This window comes from Etheostoma spectabile, chromosome 12 (assembly GCF_008692095.1).
Source record: "Etheostoma spectabile isolate EspeVRDwgs_2016 chromosome 12, UIUC_Espe_1.0, whole genome shotgun sequence".
NCBI classification, from domain to species: domain Eukaryota; kingdom Metazoa; phylum Chordata; class Actinopteri; order Perciformes; family Percidae; genus Etheostoma; species Etheostoma spectabile.
In genome coordinates this window covers 5,826,411-5,841,408 of record NC_045744.1, presented here as the reverse complement: position 1 = coordinate 5,841,408, position 14,998 = coordinate 5,826,411, and the positions used below count along the sequence as shown (strand labels likewise).

The window sequence follows — 14,998 nt, the reverse complement described above, 5'->3', positions numbered from 1 at the left end:
GCTCTCATCTGACATACTTTGCCACATGACTTCATGTAGACTCAGTGCTGGAAAGTAACTAAGTACATTTGTTTTTATCAAGTGCAGTTTTAAGTACTTGTAAATATCCATTTCATGCTTCTTTGTCCTGCTACTCCACCGAATTCCCAAGGGAAATGTTTTCACTCCACTACATTTATTTGGAATCACATACCTTTCAGATGACGATTTTACATACAGAACATGTGAATTCATACAATGCACTGCATTGTTGCAGATCTTTGTATCTTTGTACAATAACAGAAAAATGATCTCTACCACAACCAAGTACAACAGTACGATCCTACTCATGCATTGAGGAATCAGTATCAGTAACATGCTGCTGATAAAGCTAATGTATGTTAACATGAGTAGGAATCTAAGTGAAGGCTTTTCCGCAGTGTAGTATTTTTACAATATGTTGTTGGTGCTTTAACAAAAGTAAAGGTTCTGAATACTTCCTCCACCACTGGATGGATGCATACCTGTCTTTGGACTTTCGTGGCCATACAACCACCGAGACCTTTTTTCCTAACTGATCCATAGCGTGGACTTGCAGAGGTAAATTTGAATTCCAATATCCCTCAAATTGTGGTGAGTGATCCCTCACTCGCTACTCACACACATCGCGGCAACATAAGACAAGTTATTTTTAGCAGTAAAAAAAAAAAAGCATTACAAATACAAATACAGTGAGTATGTGTGTGCCTGCGGTTTCTACACCTGCAGTAGGCTCCTATGGACACAACCCAAAATGAAAGAGCATTTGAGCTGGACACACTGTATATCCCCCCTAACCTTTCCAAGACGTGTGACATTTCCATCAGTCAGTAGCCTGGCCATAAATAACCTGAACAATTAAATTCATCTTCAACTAGCTCCTGTGCTTTTGATCATTTTCAGTTCAGTCGATAGCACACAATTTTCATATTCTATTGTTTATTTCTTAATGGGCACGCAAGAGAGTGTAACCTTTAAATGATTGATACTACAGTGCGCAATGCTGTCTCGACCTCTGGAGTTGATGGCGTCCCTCAGGGTGAAGGCTGTTTCTGAATGGAGAGGTGGTGTGATGTAGCGGAGTGATGCTGTGGGATTATACAACCCATTTTACAAACACCACGCCCCTCCTTCTCTCTCTATCAGTTTCTCCAAAGATAAACACACACACCACACACACACACACACACACACACACACACACACACACACAAAAGAAACTTAAACAAGCCAGCTGAGGCTCTTTTCAGCTGTGGCGAGCAGGCATATTAAACTAAAAAGCACCTCCAATGTCGTCGTCTCTATTAAACGACACAGCGTGTCCTTGACCCCAAGGTTGAAGTGAACATATTAAGCTGGCAATTTATTTTTGTCTTTCACTCGTTTTAATGGGCGTGAAATGATTACAACATGGAACAAATATGGAGCACATTGGATGCAATTATGTGTGCAATGGAAATTGGGACCGGGTGGTGGGGTGCAGGGGGCAGTCTAAGCAGGGATGAAATGGAAGAGCACTTATGTGAATGGGGTGTCAGAGGGCAGTGAGCGAATTAGAATCCCTTTAGAGGCTATGAAGGAGACATGTACTGCTGGAGCATAAAATCCCCCTAATGTATTTGACAGGCCATTTGGTCGGCTTGTAAGGAGATACCAACAGAGCCTTAGCATTAAAAGCATGAAACAAGAGTAATATGTACCACCTTTAAAGCATCGAGTGGATTGGCTCCAGCTAAGTTATGTAGAGAAGCTGTATTCTTTATCTTAAAAAAATGAATAAGTTTAGAATCATAGGGAGGTTTAGCTTTTTCCCCTTTGTTTTGTCTCCTTTATTATGGTGACGTGTAGCTGTTACGTTTCAAACACATTGGAACTACAAAAGTGTTATTTAAAATTAAACATATGATGATGCCAGTTTTTGACGAATGCGTTGCCATGTTAACTGGAGGATGGGAGGAGTAGGACTACCTAACCTAATTTACTTTGATAAGGCTTCTGATCGCACCATAAATTCTGTCACCGTCCGTCCGTGCTGCGTGGCCCCTTTACCTCGTCGACCTGCGGAATGCCGGAGCTTTGGCCCCCAGCCGACAGGAGGGTGTTAATCAGAGGGAGAGTGTGTGTGTGTGTGTGGGGGGCTACTGAAGTGCGACAGCAACTTCACGGTGGTTTTAGCCTGTGAGTCATCGCTAGAGGGTTTAACTCGTCATGTGCCATAGTGGTGGTAAAACGGCAAGTTATTTTACACCAAGATGACCATGAAGTGTTGGTGTTTTTTTCTGTTAGCGTGTGAAAGATGGAATATCTATTTAAGAGGAATTAGCAAAATTGGGACCTAAATGTTGCTGTTTGCATTGGTTGGAAATGAGCATTTGCGTGTTTTCCCTTTCATTTCAAATTAAGTTTGAATAAAATGTGTTCGTGCGAGGGGAACGGTTCACATGAGTGAGAGTCCACAGAAACATACGGGTCTTTGAGAGACGTCGGGCAGCAGTCCTCAAGTCAACACATCTGCTCCCGGAAGATATTTCCAACACAATAGCTTCTACAATGCGGAGAGCCATTTAATGCAGCGAGATTTTCATGATGCCATATCATAAACCTGAATCATTTATATGGATTTTTTTTTTTTTTTTAGGACTGGCTATTGCGTGTGTTGTGTGATGACGCGGTGGTCAGGTGTTGCCTCTTATAACGAGGGGAGCTGTCCAAGTGCTGAAAACAGAAGAGACCAGCCCCGCTACTGAGGAGATGCCATACACCTTCGCTGCTGTCTGAGCTTTATTGCCAAAGGTAAGACACCTATTTTCTACGTTGTTTTTTTTTTTGAGTGAATATCCAGTTGCCCAACATTGTTTTCCACGGTCGCTTTTCGAAGATCTCGACCCTTGTGTTAGAATGGGGGTTGTGAATGTGCAGAAGGAGCATCCTCAACACTCTATGACAACGCGTTGTCGCTTAAGTGAAATAACGCGGAATTAAAGGTTTTTATTTAATGAAGGTTTTGCGGTGCTGGGGGTATCGGATGTTGAGGTTGCCCATGACAACGCGGGGAATGACTCATCCAGTGATGGGAATGTGTATCCTTCTCCTCACGCGCAGCATCGTTTCATTCAATTTGTTGAGCGCAGCTCCCTGGTAGGCATACAAATCCCGGATAAAAAAATAAATAAAGAAAGAAAAACTCATGCACGTTTATGCGTGTTGCTTTTGAGTATATTTTTGACCAGAATAAATAGAGATCGTCGATTTGACTTATTTTGTATTTTTTTTTAATTCCTTCAGTAACATGCTATGCTCTCTTGATTTGCAGGTAATAAATTGCCTATAATGCTGCATTTCCACCACAAGTTGCCCGCGGGGGGAGCCGTTGTACTGCTCGCCTTCCTCCTCCATGGATGCGCCGTGCAGGCTGCGTCTCTCCCCCGCCACTACAGGCTCCGAGGCGGGGAGGGTGAGGGGCAGCCGGCCGCCTACCCGCCCAGCTCCGACATGATCAAAGCCCTGGAGTACATTGAGAACCTGAAGCAGCGGAACGGGGGCCGACCTGAGCCTACGGATTACGACGAAGTGGAGAAGTTCAGGGTCCTGCTTCAGCTCGCCTCGCAGCAGGACCAGAGTCCCGGGGACCGTCAGCCTGCCCCCGGCGCGCAGAGGCAAGACATTACCGCTGAGCAGCTGATGAAAACCCTGCTCAAGTCTATCCAGGATCGAGCCGGGAAAGACGTGAAGCTCAGCCCCGTGTCGGCCCCCAGGAACGACCGCCGCACGCACCGGCACCGCACCAAAGACACTGAAGTCCCCGTGAGCGCACCGGCAGACTACGGTAATTTCCCCAGACCCCACAAGAAATACCCGCTGATGTTTGAGGACGAGGAGAATACAGACGCTTCCAAGCGAGCCACAGAGGACCTGGATGAGCAGTACACGCCCCAGAGCCTTGCCAATTTACGCTCCATCTTTGAGGAGCTTGGGAGGATGCCCACAATCGGCGGCCAGAAGAGAGACGTGTTCGGGGACGACGACGACGAGGACGGGTTCAGCCTGAGAAGTCAGGCCTACGACGATGTGGCCGGAGGAGAGGAGTGGGTTCCCGTGGAGGAGAGGGAGGAGACGGAGGAGATGGTCAACGGGAGCCACGAAGAGATGGACAGAGCGCTCGGTGAGCAGGAGGAAGCGGAGAGGGAGGAGATGCAACGCAGGAACCAGGAGGAGACTGGTGATGACACTAAGATGGTGGACTACTACCTGTTGAAGGTCCTGGAGATGAGCGACCAGACGCAGAGGAGGGATAAGACGGGAGAGCAGAGGAAGAGACTGATCCGCCCTTCCATCCTCGATCCTCGGACAGTGAAGGAGTTGCTGCAGCTGTCCCTGAAGCTCCACGTCCCTCCACAGGACCTCATCGACATGCTGCTCACAGAGGAGCTCAGGAAGCTCCACCGCGAACCCCAAGCCTCAGCTCGCTACCCGAACGGCCAGACCCCAAAGATACGGTACTACAGCCGCAGACTGCCGCTGAAGAGCAAGCCTGTCCCTGAGGACATGGACAGAGAGGACTTTTTAGACATCATCGGCGTGGAGACGATCAGTAACGAGTATCCCGTAGTGCAGAGACCCGTGAAAACCTCTCCTCCCTTGGACAGAATCCCAGTCGCGTCCAAACCTGTTGCAAATCCAGTTCAAAGTCCAGTTAAAATCTCTCCCCCCTCCGGGCGCAGGGAGAACCTCTTTTTATCCGAGCTCAACAAAATGCCTCTGAAACGTCAGGCTGATGGCGCGGATGACGATGAAGATGATGGCGATGTGGAAGACGAGGTGACGACTTACCTGGCGGCCAAAATCCTCACAGAGTACCCCAACACCATCACCAAGCGGGACACCCAGTCGCAGCTGAAGGGACAGTTCCCCTACGAGCTGTACGAGCGGGTCATGAAGGACTACTTGGGGCAAGCGGACACTGAAAAGAGGCCAGTGGCCAAGAGGGAAACCGAGGTGGCCACAGAGGAGAACGTTGAGCCCACGGAGATGCAGGGAAAAGGGGAGATAACGGCCAAGACCTCGGCTCCACAGACCGTAGATGAAGAGGAGCAGCACCCTGAAACAGCAGTGGCTGGGATGTAGCCTGCTGCCCTGCAAGACGCACGGAATTATGAATATAGTATTTATACTGTCTCAAAAATAAAAGTTTGGTGGACGTGATCTAGTTTACAAAATGTATATTATATGAACTGGTATTAATATCACCCTGACGAAAATGAACTATAGCAATCTTACAGGTCCAAAACATTTTGAAAATATAGCCTACTAGTCCCTACTTGCTGCAAGAACATTATAGAATATATTGATATCATAGATTAACAGGTGCAACCCGTGTATAAATGAGAAGAAAAAAAAAAAAAGTATCCTCAAAACACTTTTGATTTGAACGTGTTGTCACTCAAATTGCCAATTAATACATGGACTACTATCAAAACACAATGAAATCCAAGTTATTACAGTTGTGTGATGTTGTTAAAGGTTTGTTTACATTAATGGTGTTTGTGAACAGGCCTATATTTTCACTTATAATCAACCGAGTAACAGTAAAAAACACTTATTTTTCATCAATGTCAAACTACTCAATTGTATGGGAATAAATCTGTGTACTTTACACATGCTGACAGAGCCTTTAAAATCCCAAGCATACAGTGAAGTGAAAGGAGTAGCCTACTAAAGGAATATTATAGGGATTCTTGGTCAGGGCAGCGTGCCAGGCTGAGAACGAGTGTTGTTGTGACACGTGATATATTCAGGGTTAGTGGATTTAATGTTATTATTATGGATAATTATTTCCAAGTCTAAATATCAAACCGTTGCCTGCCTTCCAACCCTTTCATACTGCAAAGCTCTGTATTGTTGGCCTACCAGTGGTTGTGCTATGTATGCTCATTTTTAAACCATTTTGTACATGTTCAATAATGTGTGATGAATCACAGATGAATAAAGCATTAGCGGTATTATTTTTCTTCTTGCCGAGTTGTGTTGCCTTATTAAAAACACACCCTAAAGCCACGTTTTTGCAATCAGAAGAAGCAGGTGCCAATCGTTTTTGGGAGAAAAAAATAATAATTTAGTTGATCCAAGTATACACTAAAAATTCCACAAGGTTTAGTGAATTTCGATTATGGTAAAGATTATTACTCAAAAACAGTCCGTTTATCAAAAGGCACATTTTAATTATAAGCTCCAACATCATAAATTACACATGACACCCACAGCAACTGTTCCTTTTAAATACAAACGGGCCCACACATGTGAACTAGGCATATGCAGATTAAAAACAATAGGAAATTCATTATTAAATCACTCTCACTCCAATCTGTTGAAAGCGGTTGTTGAAGACTGAAAGCACATTTCTTTCTTATTTTTATTTTTTTTGTATTAACTGGATTTGCAGATTAGCACCATTTTTGGCTAATTTTTTTTGGGAATAAAATCATTCTCAAATATATTAGAGAAATCATATACACGATTTAAATATAAACTCAACAAATTCATACCCCTAAAATCCCTTTTTACACCCCAGATCCTATTACTACTTCATTTACATTTCAATGACGGCAATCAATGTGAAAACAACCCTCCGCCCCTCCTTCAGTTGAGCGAAGGATAAATATCACACTCTCAAAGGCAGTTACGTCAGGCAGAAGGTGAGAAGACATTCCCTTTTCTTTTTTCGAAAAAGCTTCAATAGAATCAAAAATAAATTCCATATCCATATTCAGAAACTTCTTTGACTCAAATACAGTACATCCGGTTCCTCCCCGCTGTTCCTTGTGTCCTTCGTCCCCATGGGTTAAAATGCAGGTTTGCTCATATACTCCTCCATGGTCTGGGGGGAGAGAGAAAAAGTTTAGTTCAAAAATCAGGTTCCCAGCCTTGTAAAAATGCATTAAGATACAATTAACATTCACATGCACACATCTACACGTCACCTGTTAAGTGCCGAGCACACCAACTAACACAAGCAGAACATCTAACCTTTCTGTCCATATTCCATGTCATCCAAACAGCTCCACCTCATACCACTCACTGCTGTCATCCTGAAGCGATAATGGTGAAAATGAATGGGAGGCTACGCTGCACATTATCCAACTCTTGATTAAAAAGTGTTAGTCAGCCCTATTCAGAAGCACAGAACACACCCCGTTACAACTACTGTACCACACAGAGCCATGAACCTACAGGGAGAGCGGGAAGCATCAGCCAAACACTAAACCTACGGTCCGGGGAACTCTGTCTCTCTCTCACAACAACACTGGCAGAGACAGAAAGAGAGAGAGAGACACAGACACAGACACACAAAAGGAAAACCAGCAGCACAAACACTATGCAAAAAAGGAGCTACAGCTAATATTCACAAGCCTCTAACTATGAGAGAAAGGCACACCAGGGACTCAACAGTTACAGTTACACACACACACACACACCACACACAACACACACAACACACAAGCTGATTCTTGTTAATGTTATAAAGAACCAATATTAGGCGTCTGGATCCATCTAAGTCAGGGGTCTCAAACTCAACTTACTTGGGGGCCGCTGAAAGTAGAGTCTGGGTTTGGCTGGGCCGCATCAAGTATTCAAAAAAACAACAAAATTTTCCTCCAAACAGGGCGCGGAACTGCCGGTTGCTTTAAGCCCCTAGATTGATATGGTTGGTGAATTTCACACAACAACGACATCACATTGTCAAACCTCAGGCATTTGCCGCAAACGAGTACTTAGCTAGTTGACAACCGTTACGCCGCTGTCAGGAGACTACTACGGTAGCCCATAAGTGACAAGCGCAATGACAAAAAGTTTAGAACGCGCGGGGCCGCACTAACACTTAACTTTGATGTCAAGTAGGGGGCACAAAATATCATCCCGCGGGCCGCAATTGGCCCCGGGCCGCGAGTTTAGACCATGATCTAAGTACTGCACAACCAGTGTTAGAAGTAGTATTCAGATCCTTGATTAAGTAAAAAGTACTAATGCCACACTGTAAAAACACTCTTACAAATACTACTTCACTTAAAGCATTTAAAGTACTCAATGCAAAAAAAATCCCCACATTTTAGAAACTGGAAACAATCAAAACAGTTCTGTCACTTAACTAAGTGTACTTGTATTGTTGGGTGGTTTCATTTATAAAAAAAAAAACAATCTTGATGTGTAAAGTAACTAAAGCCGTCAGATTATTAAAGTAGCGGAGTAAAAAGAACAATGTTTCTCCCTGAAATGTAACTGAGTAGGTGGCACAGACAGAAAACACTCAAGTAAAGTACAAGTAGCTCAAATTTGTACTTAACCACAGTACTCAGTTACATTCCACCACTGCCCACAACGGTGATTAAAAAAAATGAATCAACACTAAACTACATTCAAATCATGTCCCAATGTTTTAATTATGTCGACCCATGCAACAGATGTAACACGCTCACACCACAGTAGCAAGCCACCCCTAGTGTTGAGCATCTCACCTCCTGTAACATGTCCGAGGCTTCAATGGAGCGATTCACCATTTGTTTGGAGGTTTCTTGTATTTCGCCTCCCATTATAAACTCATCCAGGATAAAATAGGCCTTCTCAAAGTTAAAGATTATGTCCAGCTCACACACCTGAGAGGAGGTTATTGTTATCAACAGTGCAGAAGGTACTTACAATGGTTACATTTTCACTTTGAAACTGCAGTTTGATATGATCTGTACGGCCTAGTTCAACGTATGCTTTTGAGTTGAGCTAGCATCACATTTCAGTTACACTGCAGGCTAGAGTTGCATATTGAATAAAAGAGGGCGTAACCCAATGAAATACATTGCCAAAGTATTTGTCCAGCAGCTCCACGTAGCGATGGATAACCTCCAGGGCTATCAGCTCATTCTCCTGGTTCTCTATGGCCAAGCAGAAGTACAAGCTTGCATACCTGAGGAAAAGGTGACACAGTGACGATATGCAGCAGCTATAAATCTAGAGTTATAAATGATATGCGGTAGGGGTAACTATGATTGGAAAAGAGACTAGTGGTCCTGCTGCTTCAGAAGCAAATAGAGTCATTAAACTAGCAAAAGAGACATGCGGGGGGGCAGCACCCACCTCTTGTAAATAATCTTCAGGTCTTTCCAGTGCAGGAAGTTACAGGAGCGTGGTTGCCGTGCCAACACCATTGTGGTCATGTCCCTGATAATCTTCTTCTTCTCACGTTCTGACACCGGCGTGAACCACTTCTGCAGACGCAGCTTTCCCTGGCGACTGAAGAGCAGCAGGAAGCGCATCTAGCAACACAGACACACAGCACGGGTCAGCAGGGCAACTGGGATGCGTGTATTGAAGAACCGCCGGGGTGGTGGGTGGGTGTGGGTGTGTGTGTGTGTGTGTGTGTGTGTACAAATACGCACACATGTCCGCACCAAGTATTGGCACAGGATATTATTAACTACCTTCAACACACTAACTAAGGGTCAAACGAGTAGTTTGATGTTGTCATGGTCATTAAAGAGAACATTTGACATTTCCTTTTATTTTTGATGTAAAAAGGAAATAAAATGGTTGCTGCCATCGGAAGGTGGTGGTTCGATCCCTGGCCCTTCAGTCCCCCGTCGAAGTGTCCTTGGGCAAGACACTGAACCCCAGTTGCCCCGGTGCTGCGCATCGGAGTGTGAATGTGGTGTGTTTATCTGATGAGCAGGTGGCACTTGTACGGGGAGCCTCGGCCACAGTGTATGAATGTGTGTGACGGTGAATGTTTTTGTAGAGTAAAAGCGCTTGAGTAGTGTTAAGACTAAAAAGCGCTATATAAATACAGCCCCTTTACATTACAGATCATTATATAGCCTACTCATTTATGTAACAAGCATCTTCCAGCCGCCAACATTCTAAGGAATAAAGAAGTGGGAACATTATAATTGCCATGTGTTATGCTGCAGCAATGGAGAAAAAGCTGCTTAGAATTGAGTACACTACCCAACAGAACATATGGATTTAATAAACTGTTAAAAAACCAAATAGACAGCCTACATCAAATATGGGACATATTGTTGTCAACTGTGTAGCCATTTCAGGAACATTTAAAATTCAATTTTTCACTGTAAAGTGGACAGAAAAAGAGCAACACCAGAGGCGTTATCAGGATTATAAAAGCACATCCTGTAGCCTACAACATTAGCCTACTAGGAAAACAGCAGTCCTACAACCAGCCCTCCTGGTATTTCCAGGTGGCTGCCTGTCTGCTGAAACCGGTCTTTTAAATAGAAGACTTTTCTTTGACTCTGTCACTCGCTATCTAAGGTTTTACGTAAAGCACGTTGAAACGCCTCGTTGCTGAAATGTGTATTAATAAACTTGCCTTCCTTGCTTTACATCCCCTTACCTGCCCATAGGCAAATGAATATGGAACACCTGCCACCGGGGCAGGACTCAACGGCTGACAGCGGCGAAACCGGTTTGACTGCGGGGTGGCCGGTTGAGAAGACGTTGCTACACCTTGGGCTACTTCCGGGCTGTCGCTTTACGTGAATGCAAGCGCAACAAACAATTCAACTTTAGGCTAAAATAGAAGCCAAATAGAGCTCCTGTGGCTCGGCGGCCTAGCAAGAACAAAGAGGGCCCTGGTGTAGAAGGAAGTGGTGTAGAGGTGGTCCCTAGCTTTAGCTAGCCTGCCTATCAGCGACAACAGGTGTAACAGGTGAACAGCCCGACGCTAGCTTCCAGCTTGTCGTGCGTAGAAAACACTCACCATTTTGACGCTGCGCCAAGAGTTACAAGGCAACGAAAAGTTATCAATAAATAAATAATTAATTAATTAATCACTTTAACCCTAACAAAGGGTCAACCGGTCCGACTGAGCACATAACTATCCGTCGTCCACTCAACTCGGCGTGAAAGTTGGTTAACTCCGCCCTCGCTGCCGCCCGGGAGGAGCGGTGCCTGTTGGAGGCGTCTCCACACCTCCCAACCATCCCGATTTGGTTATTGTAGATTTGTGTTACATCACAGCCTGGGATGAACTCCCACATGATTTGGACAGAGCATTTCGATAAATGAGCTGATACAACTCGGGCTGTTTTAGTATTATTCCCATGTGTTGTCGCCAGAGAGCAGCAAAGCCCCCCCTCTGTCTGCTGCTCGTGATGCTCCTCTGTCACCGTGGTTGACAAGTCAGGCTGGTGCACTTCTGGGGATTATTAGTCACTTGACAACATGTCTCTGTACCGAAATGCCATCTGGTTTTTGAACGGAATCCACCAATATACAAGGTCAGTTAACACACTGAGTCCTCACATCTGTGAACTGTTGAACCTACAGGCTACCATCCGTAATCTGTAGGTGTTTTTATGGATCAAGATTTTGAATTCTCCAGCATGTTAATTGACTGGATCGCTCCTGCCTCTACCAGCTGAGTTGGAAATTATACTGAATGCGTTTATTGATCATCACGTCTTCACTGCAATTCTATTTTTAACCTGCTGCATCGCCTACAAGTGATAGGTCAAAATGTCCAAAAGGTCTCATGTTTCTCCAATCTTGATTTTTTTTTTTATACACTGGCAAATTTAGAATCCAGATCAAGATCCGAGCCAGGCGTCTGCTTACAGAGAGCTTCTGCTGCCTTACTGTAGGCCTCCATCAGCAGCAGGCCTCCGGTCCTCTGCTCTGGGTCGGTTGACACTGTGCTGTTCAGGCTGTTGCTCCAAAAACTTTAGAAGTCTCTGTCACCCCCATTGAACCCAAAATCTGTGGACACTTTATCAAAACAGCTCAAAGGCCTTTAACATAGTTTCAATATTAAAACAGGGTGCAGAATGATGTAGAACCAACATCAGAGATCAATTAATGTTGACAACGGAGTGTCCATTTAACATAGCTTCAGGGACTGTTTGTGCCTGGGGACCCATCTGTTAACATTTGGCCTTTTATAAAGACTGAATTTTTCTGAATTTCATGTCTTTTGTTGTGTTTTCTACTTGCTATTGTGTTTTCTGTTGTGAAGCACTTATGACATCTGCTCTTATTACTTTGGAGATGTAAAGAGTCAGGGGATGCTCAGGAAGTCAGTCAAAGTGTATAGTCTAAATTATTAGTCTGTTGACTGTCTAAATATAGTATTCATTGTCTGTAAAATGTATTTCATGTCATTTATTTAAACTTAAAGACCGGTGAACAGAAGAACGCCAAAGGTCTGATCAGCGTATGGAACACGCCACACAAACGGGCCTTTATGTACAGTTACAATAGTCCCACTGACAGCTGATGTGAGGATGACATTCACATCACCCCATTCTACTGAAGCTAAAATTAAAAGATGACAGAAAGAAAAACATTGCACATATTGATTAGTGTGTCTTCCTTGTGCCCTTTTAGGAGAGGATATGAGGCAGCATTTAAAGACTTTGAGCCCCGAGACCTGGATGTGTCCGTTGTGGGAAGGTCTTTTATGATCACCGGTGCCAACAGTGGAATTGGTAGAGCAACAGCCATGGCTATAGCCAAGAAAGGTAAAAATGTAGAGGGGAGGAATACTCGCTGCAATGCAATTTGATATTGATAGAAAATAAACCATGTTTTGTTTCCAGGTGGGACAGTGCACATGGTGTGTAGGAACAAAGATAAAGCAGAAAAGGCCAGGCTCGAGATCATCAGTGAGTCTGGGAATACGGTGAGCGTTGTTTGAACTTGAACATGCCTAACACTAAATGGGGGTAAAAAGAAGTGACAAATTTCATGATTTGCGTGTGAGACGATACCTATCGGGTTATTCCAGGAGATATACATTCATATTGTGGACATGTCAGAGACACGCAAAGTCTGGGAGTTTGCCGAAACCTTCAAGAAGCAGTATCCTGCCTTGAATGTGTTGGTAGGTGTCGCCTGTTCCCTTTAACCTTCATCACAAATCGGCCCTTTAAACTAATGATGTGGGTTCTGTTGTGAGCTGACTTCTTTGCCGTTTCTTTTATGAAAGATAAACAATGCAGGGTGTATGGTGCACAAGAGAGAGCTTAATGCCGAGGGCTTGGAGAAGAACTTTGCTACAAACACTATGGGTGAGACTTGACTCACATGTCTAGAGTGCCATGCTGCTGAATGTGTAACAGTGTTTTGACTGTCTCTTTAGGAGTATACATCCTCACCCAGAGTCTCATACCACTTCTTCAGAAGAGCCGGGATCCGAGGGTGGTATGGTCGCGCACACACACACACACACACACACACACAGCTCATCCGCATCATGTGGACAGAATAATGCCCCTTTTGTCCAGGCTCTAGTGGCCGTTGTCTAAGCATACTGTGCCTCTTTTCTCCCTGCCTGTTAGATCACTGTGTCCTCAGGAGGCATGCTGGTCCAGAAACTCAGAGTCGATGACTTGCAGTCAGAGAAGGGCCACTTTGATGCCGTCATGGTCTACGCCCAGAACAAGGTAGAAGACAATGTAATCCATGTTACAGGACCAGTATATCTGTGTAGGAGCTCTGCTTACTTCTCACTGAGTTTGGATTTGGCTGTGTAATGTGGTTGAACAGAAAACAAAAAAACACATCAATTAGTAAGGCAAAATACATTTACAGCCGAGGTAACAGTGTGTTGTTTCTTCTCAGAGACAGCAGGTAGTGCTGACACAACAGTGGGCCAAAGCTCACTCAGTCATTCACTTTTCTGCCATGCATCCAGGCTGGACAGATACACCAGGTACTGACTAATCAGGCAGATGACCCGAAGGGCCTGAAAAGTATTTTTGTTGCTGGTAATCCTTTTTAGGTTTTTTTTTTTTCCCTTTCTTAATAAAATTGCATAACAACAATTCTCTTGATGGGGGGGGGGGGTCTACAGCAAATGGCTACAGGGCATTTTTATACAGAAAATTGAGGAATCAGCTACAATGTTAAATTGCTTTGTACATGTTAATGCATGAATACTAATCCAATATTATAACATGTAATAAATAATGTAACATTGACAGAGCCCATTTTGGCTTTCATTTTCATACTTCAATTTTGTAGAAACCTTGCTTGTTTGATTCACTTTAATAGAAAAGAAATAAGTGTCACTTTGTTAGTAATATAGTATTAGCCTAAAAATACACACACCACTAACCCTCGCTGATTTTTCCACCCATTTCCAGCTGTGTCTACATCAATGCCTCAGTTCCACCAGATGATGGGGGAGCGGCTGCGCAGTGTAGAGCAAGGAGCCGACACGGTGGTGTGGTTGGCTTTGTCCAGAGCTGCTGCCAGAACATGTGGCGGGCAGTTCTTTCAAGGTGAACAGCACTAAGCGTTGACGGGTTCTTCCACAAAACACACACAGATGTTCCTTTCATATATTTTTTTTCTTCTTCAATCTCCTTAGATGAATTCTGATAGATTCTGTTTTGCAGATCGTACGCCAGTTCCTGCCCACCTGCCTCTGGCCTGGACTCACAGCTCTGATGAAGAGATTCAGAGTTTCATGACTCAGCTGAAGACTTTGGCCAGAACCATTAAGTCACAAGCTGATATAGAGCTCATTCCTGACCTCAATCTGTCTGAATTTTGATACATCATATGTAAGTGACCAATTAAAGCTTTAGCTTAAATAAGAGCAATGTCTGAATAAAGAAACGTATACTAATTTGTCTAATGTGCTTCCTAATTCTATGCATTATGTTCAAGACAGTGCATAGCTCAGTGTCACCTGATTAAACTGATGTCAACATGTGGTAACTGATTTGGATTAAATAGCTCATTAGCAGTTACTGAACACATGTAACCACTTGCCTATTACGATACACCTCCTGGGTTATCTACTGGACAGGAAAAGTGTATCACTGTTTGCACCGTAGTCTGCAGCGATTACACATGTCTGCTCCTGTTCAAATCTCTCAATCCTCACAATGAGCCAATTAGGACCCAAAATATTGCAAGTTTTCTTCATGTTATAAAGTAGAAATTTTAATAGGAGCAGCAGATAACACTA

General features: G+C 44.0%; 3 protein-coding genes across 5 annotated transcripts; 2 read left to right on the top strand and 1 right to left on the bottom strand.

The window, feature by feature from the left end:
• The first annotated feature begins 2,720 nt into the window (after positions 1 to 2,720).
• Positions 2,721 to 6,028, top strand: scg2b (secretogranin II b). Its single transcript, XM_032530955.1, has 2 exons — positions 2,721 to 2,810; positions 3,330 to 6,028. The coding sequence occupies exon 2, from the start codon at positions 3,349 to 3,351 to the stop codon at positions 5,140 to 5,142; it is 1,794 nt and encodes a 597-aa protein (XP_032386846.1). The 5' UTR covers positions 2,721 to 2,810; positions 3,330 to 3,348; the 3' UTR covers positions 5,143 to 6,028.
• Positions 6,029 to 6,214: 186 nt separating this feature from the next.
• Positions 6,215 to 11,045, bottom strand: ap1s3b (adaptor related protein complex 1 subunit sigma 3b). 2 transcript variants are annotated; one of them, XM_032530991.1, is made up of 6 exons: positions 10,781 to 11,045; positions 9,142 to 9,320; positions 8,863 to 8,971; positions 8,529 to 8,666; positions 7,042 to 7,103; positions 6,215 to 6,892 (listed from the first exon to the last, which is right to left on the bottom strand). In XM_032530991.1, the coding sequence occupies exons 1-5, from the start codon at positions 10,781 to 10,783 to the stop codon at positions 7,062 to 7,064; spliced, it is 471 nt and encodes a 156-aa protein (XP_032386882.1). In that variant the 5' UTR covers positions 10,784 to 11,045; the 3' UTR covers positions 6,215 to 6,892; positions 7,042 to 7,061. The 2 variants fall into 2 exon arrangements, with proteins under 2 accessions (XP_032386882.1, XP_032386883.1); XM_032530992.1 differs by lacking the exon at positions 7,042 to 7,103.
• Positions 11,043 to 14,899, top strand: dhrs12lb (dehydrogenase/reductase (SDR family) member 12-like b). 2 transcript variants are annotated; one of them, XM_032530984.1, is made up of 10 exons: positions 11,043 to 11,300; positions 12,406 to 12,539; positions 12,618 to 12,700; positions 12,806 to 12,901; positions 13,007 to 13,088; positions 13,160 to 13,221; positions 13,359 to 13,463; positions 13,642 to 13,732; positions 14,166 to 14,303; positions 14,421 to 14,897. In XM_032530984.1, the coding sequence occupies exons 1-10, from the start codon at positions 11,245 to 11,247 to the stop codon at positions 14,576 to 14,578; spliced, it is 1,005 nt and encodes a 334-aa protein (XP_032386875.1). In that variant the 5' UTR covers positions 11,043 to 11,244; the 3' UTR covers positions 14,579 to 14,897. The 2 variants fall into 2 exon arrangements, with proteins under 2 accessions (XP_032386875.1, XP_032386876.1); XM_032530985.1 differs by lacking the exon at positions 14,166 to 14,303 and having other exon boundaries at positions 14,421 to 14,899.
• The last annotated feature ends 99 nt before the right edge of the window (positions 14,900 to 14,998 follow it).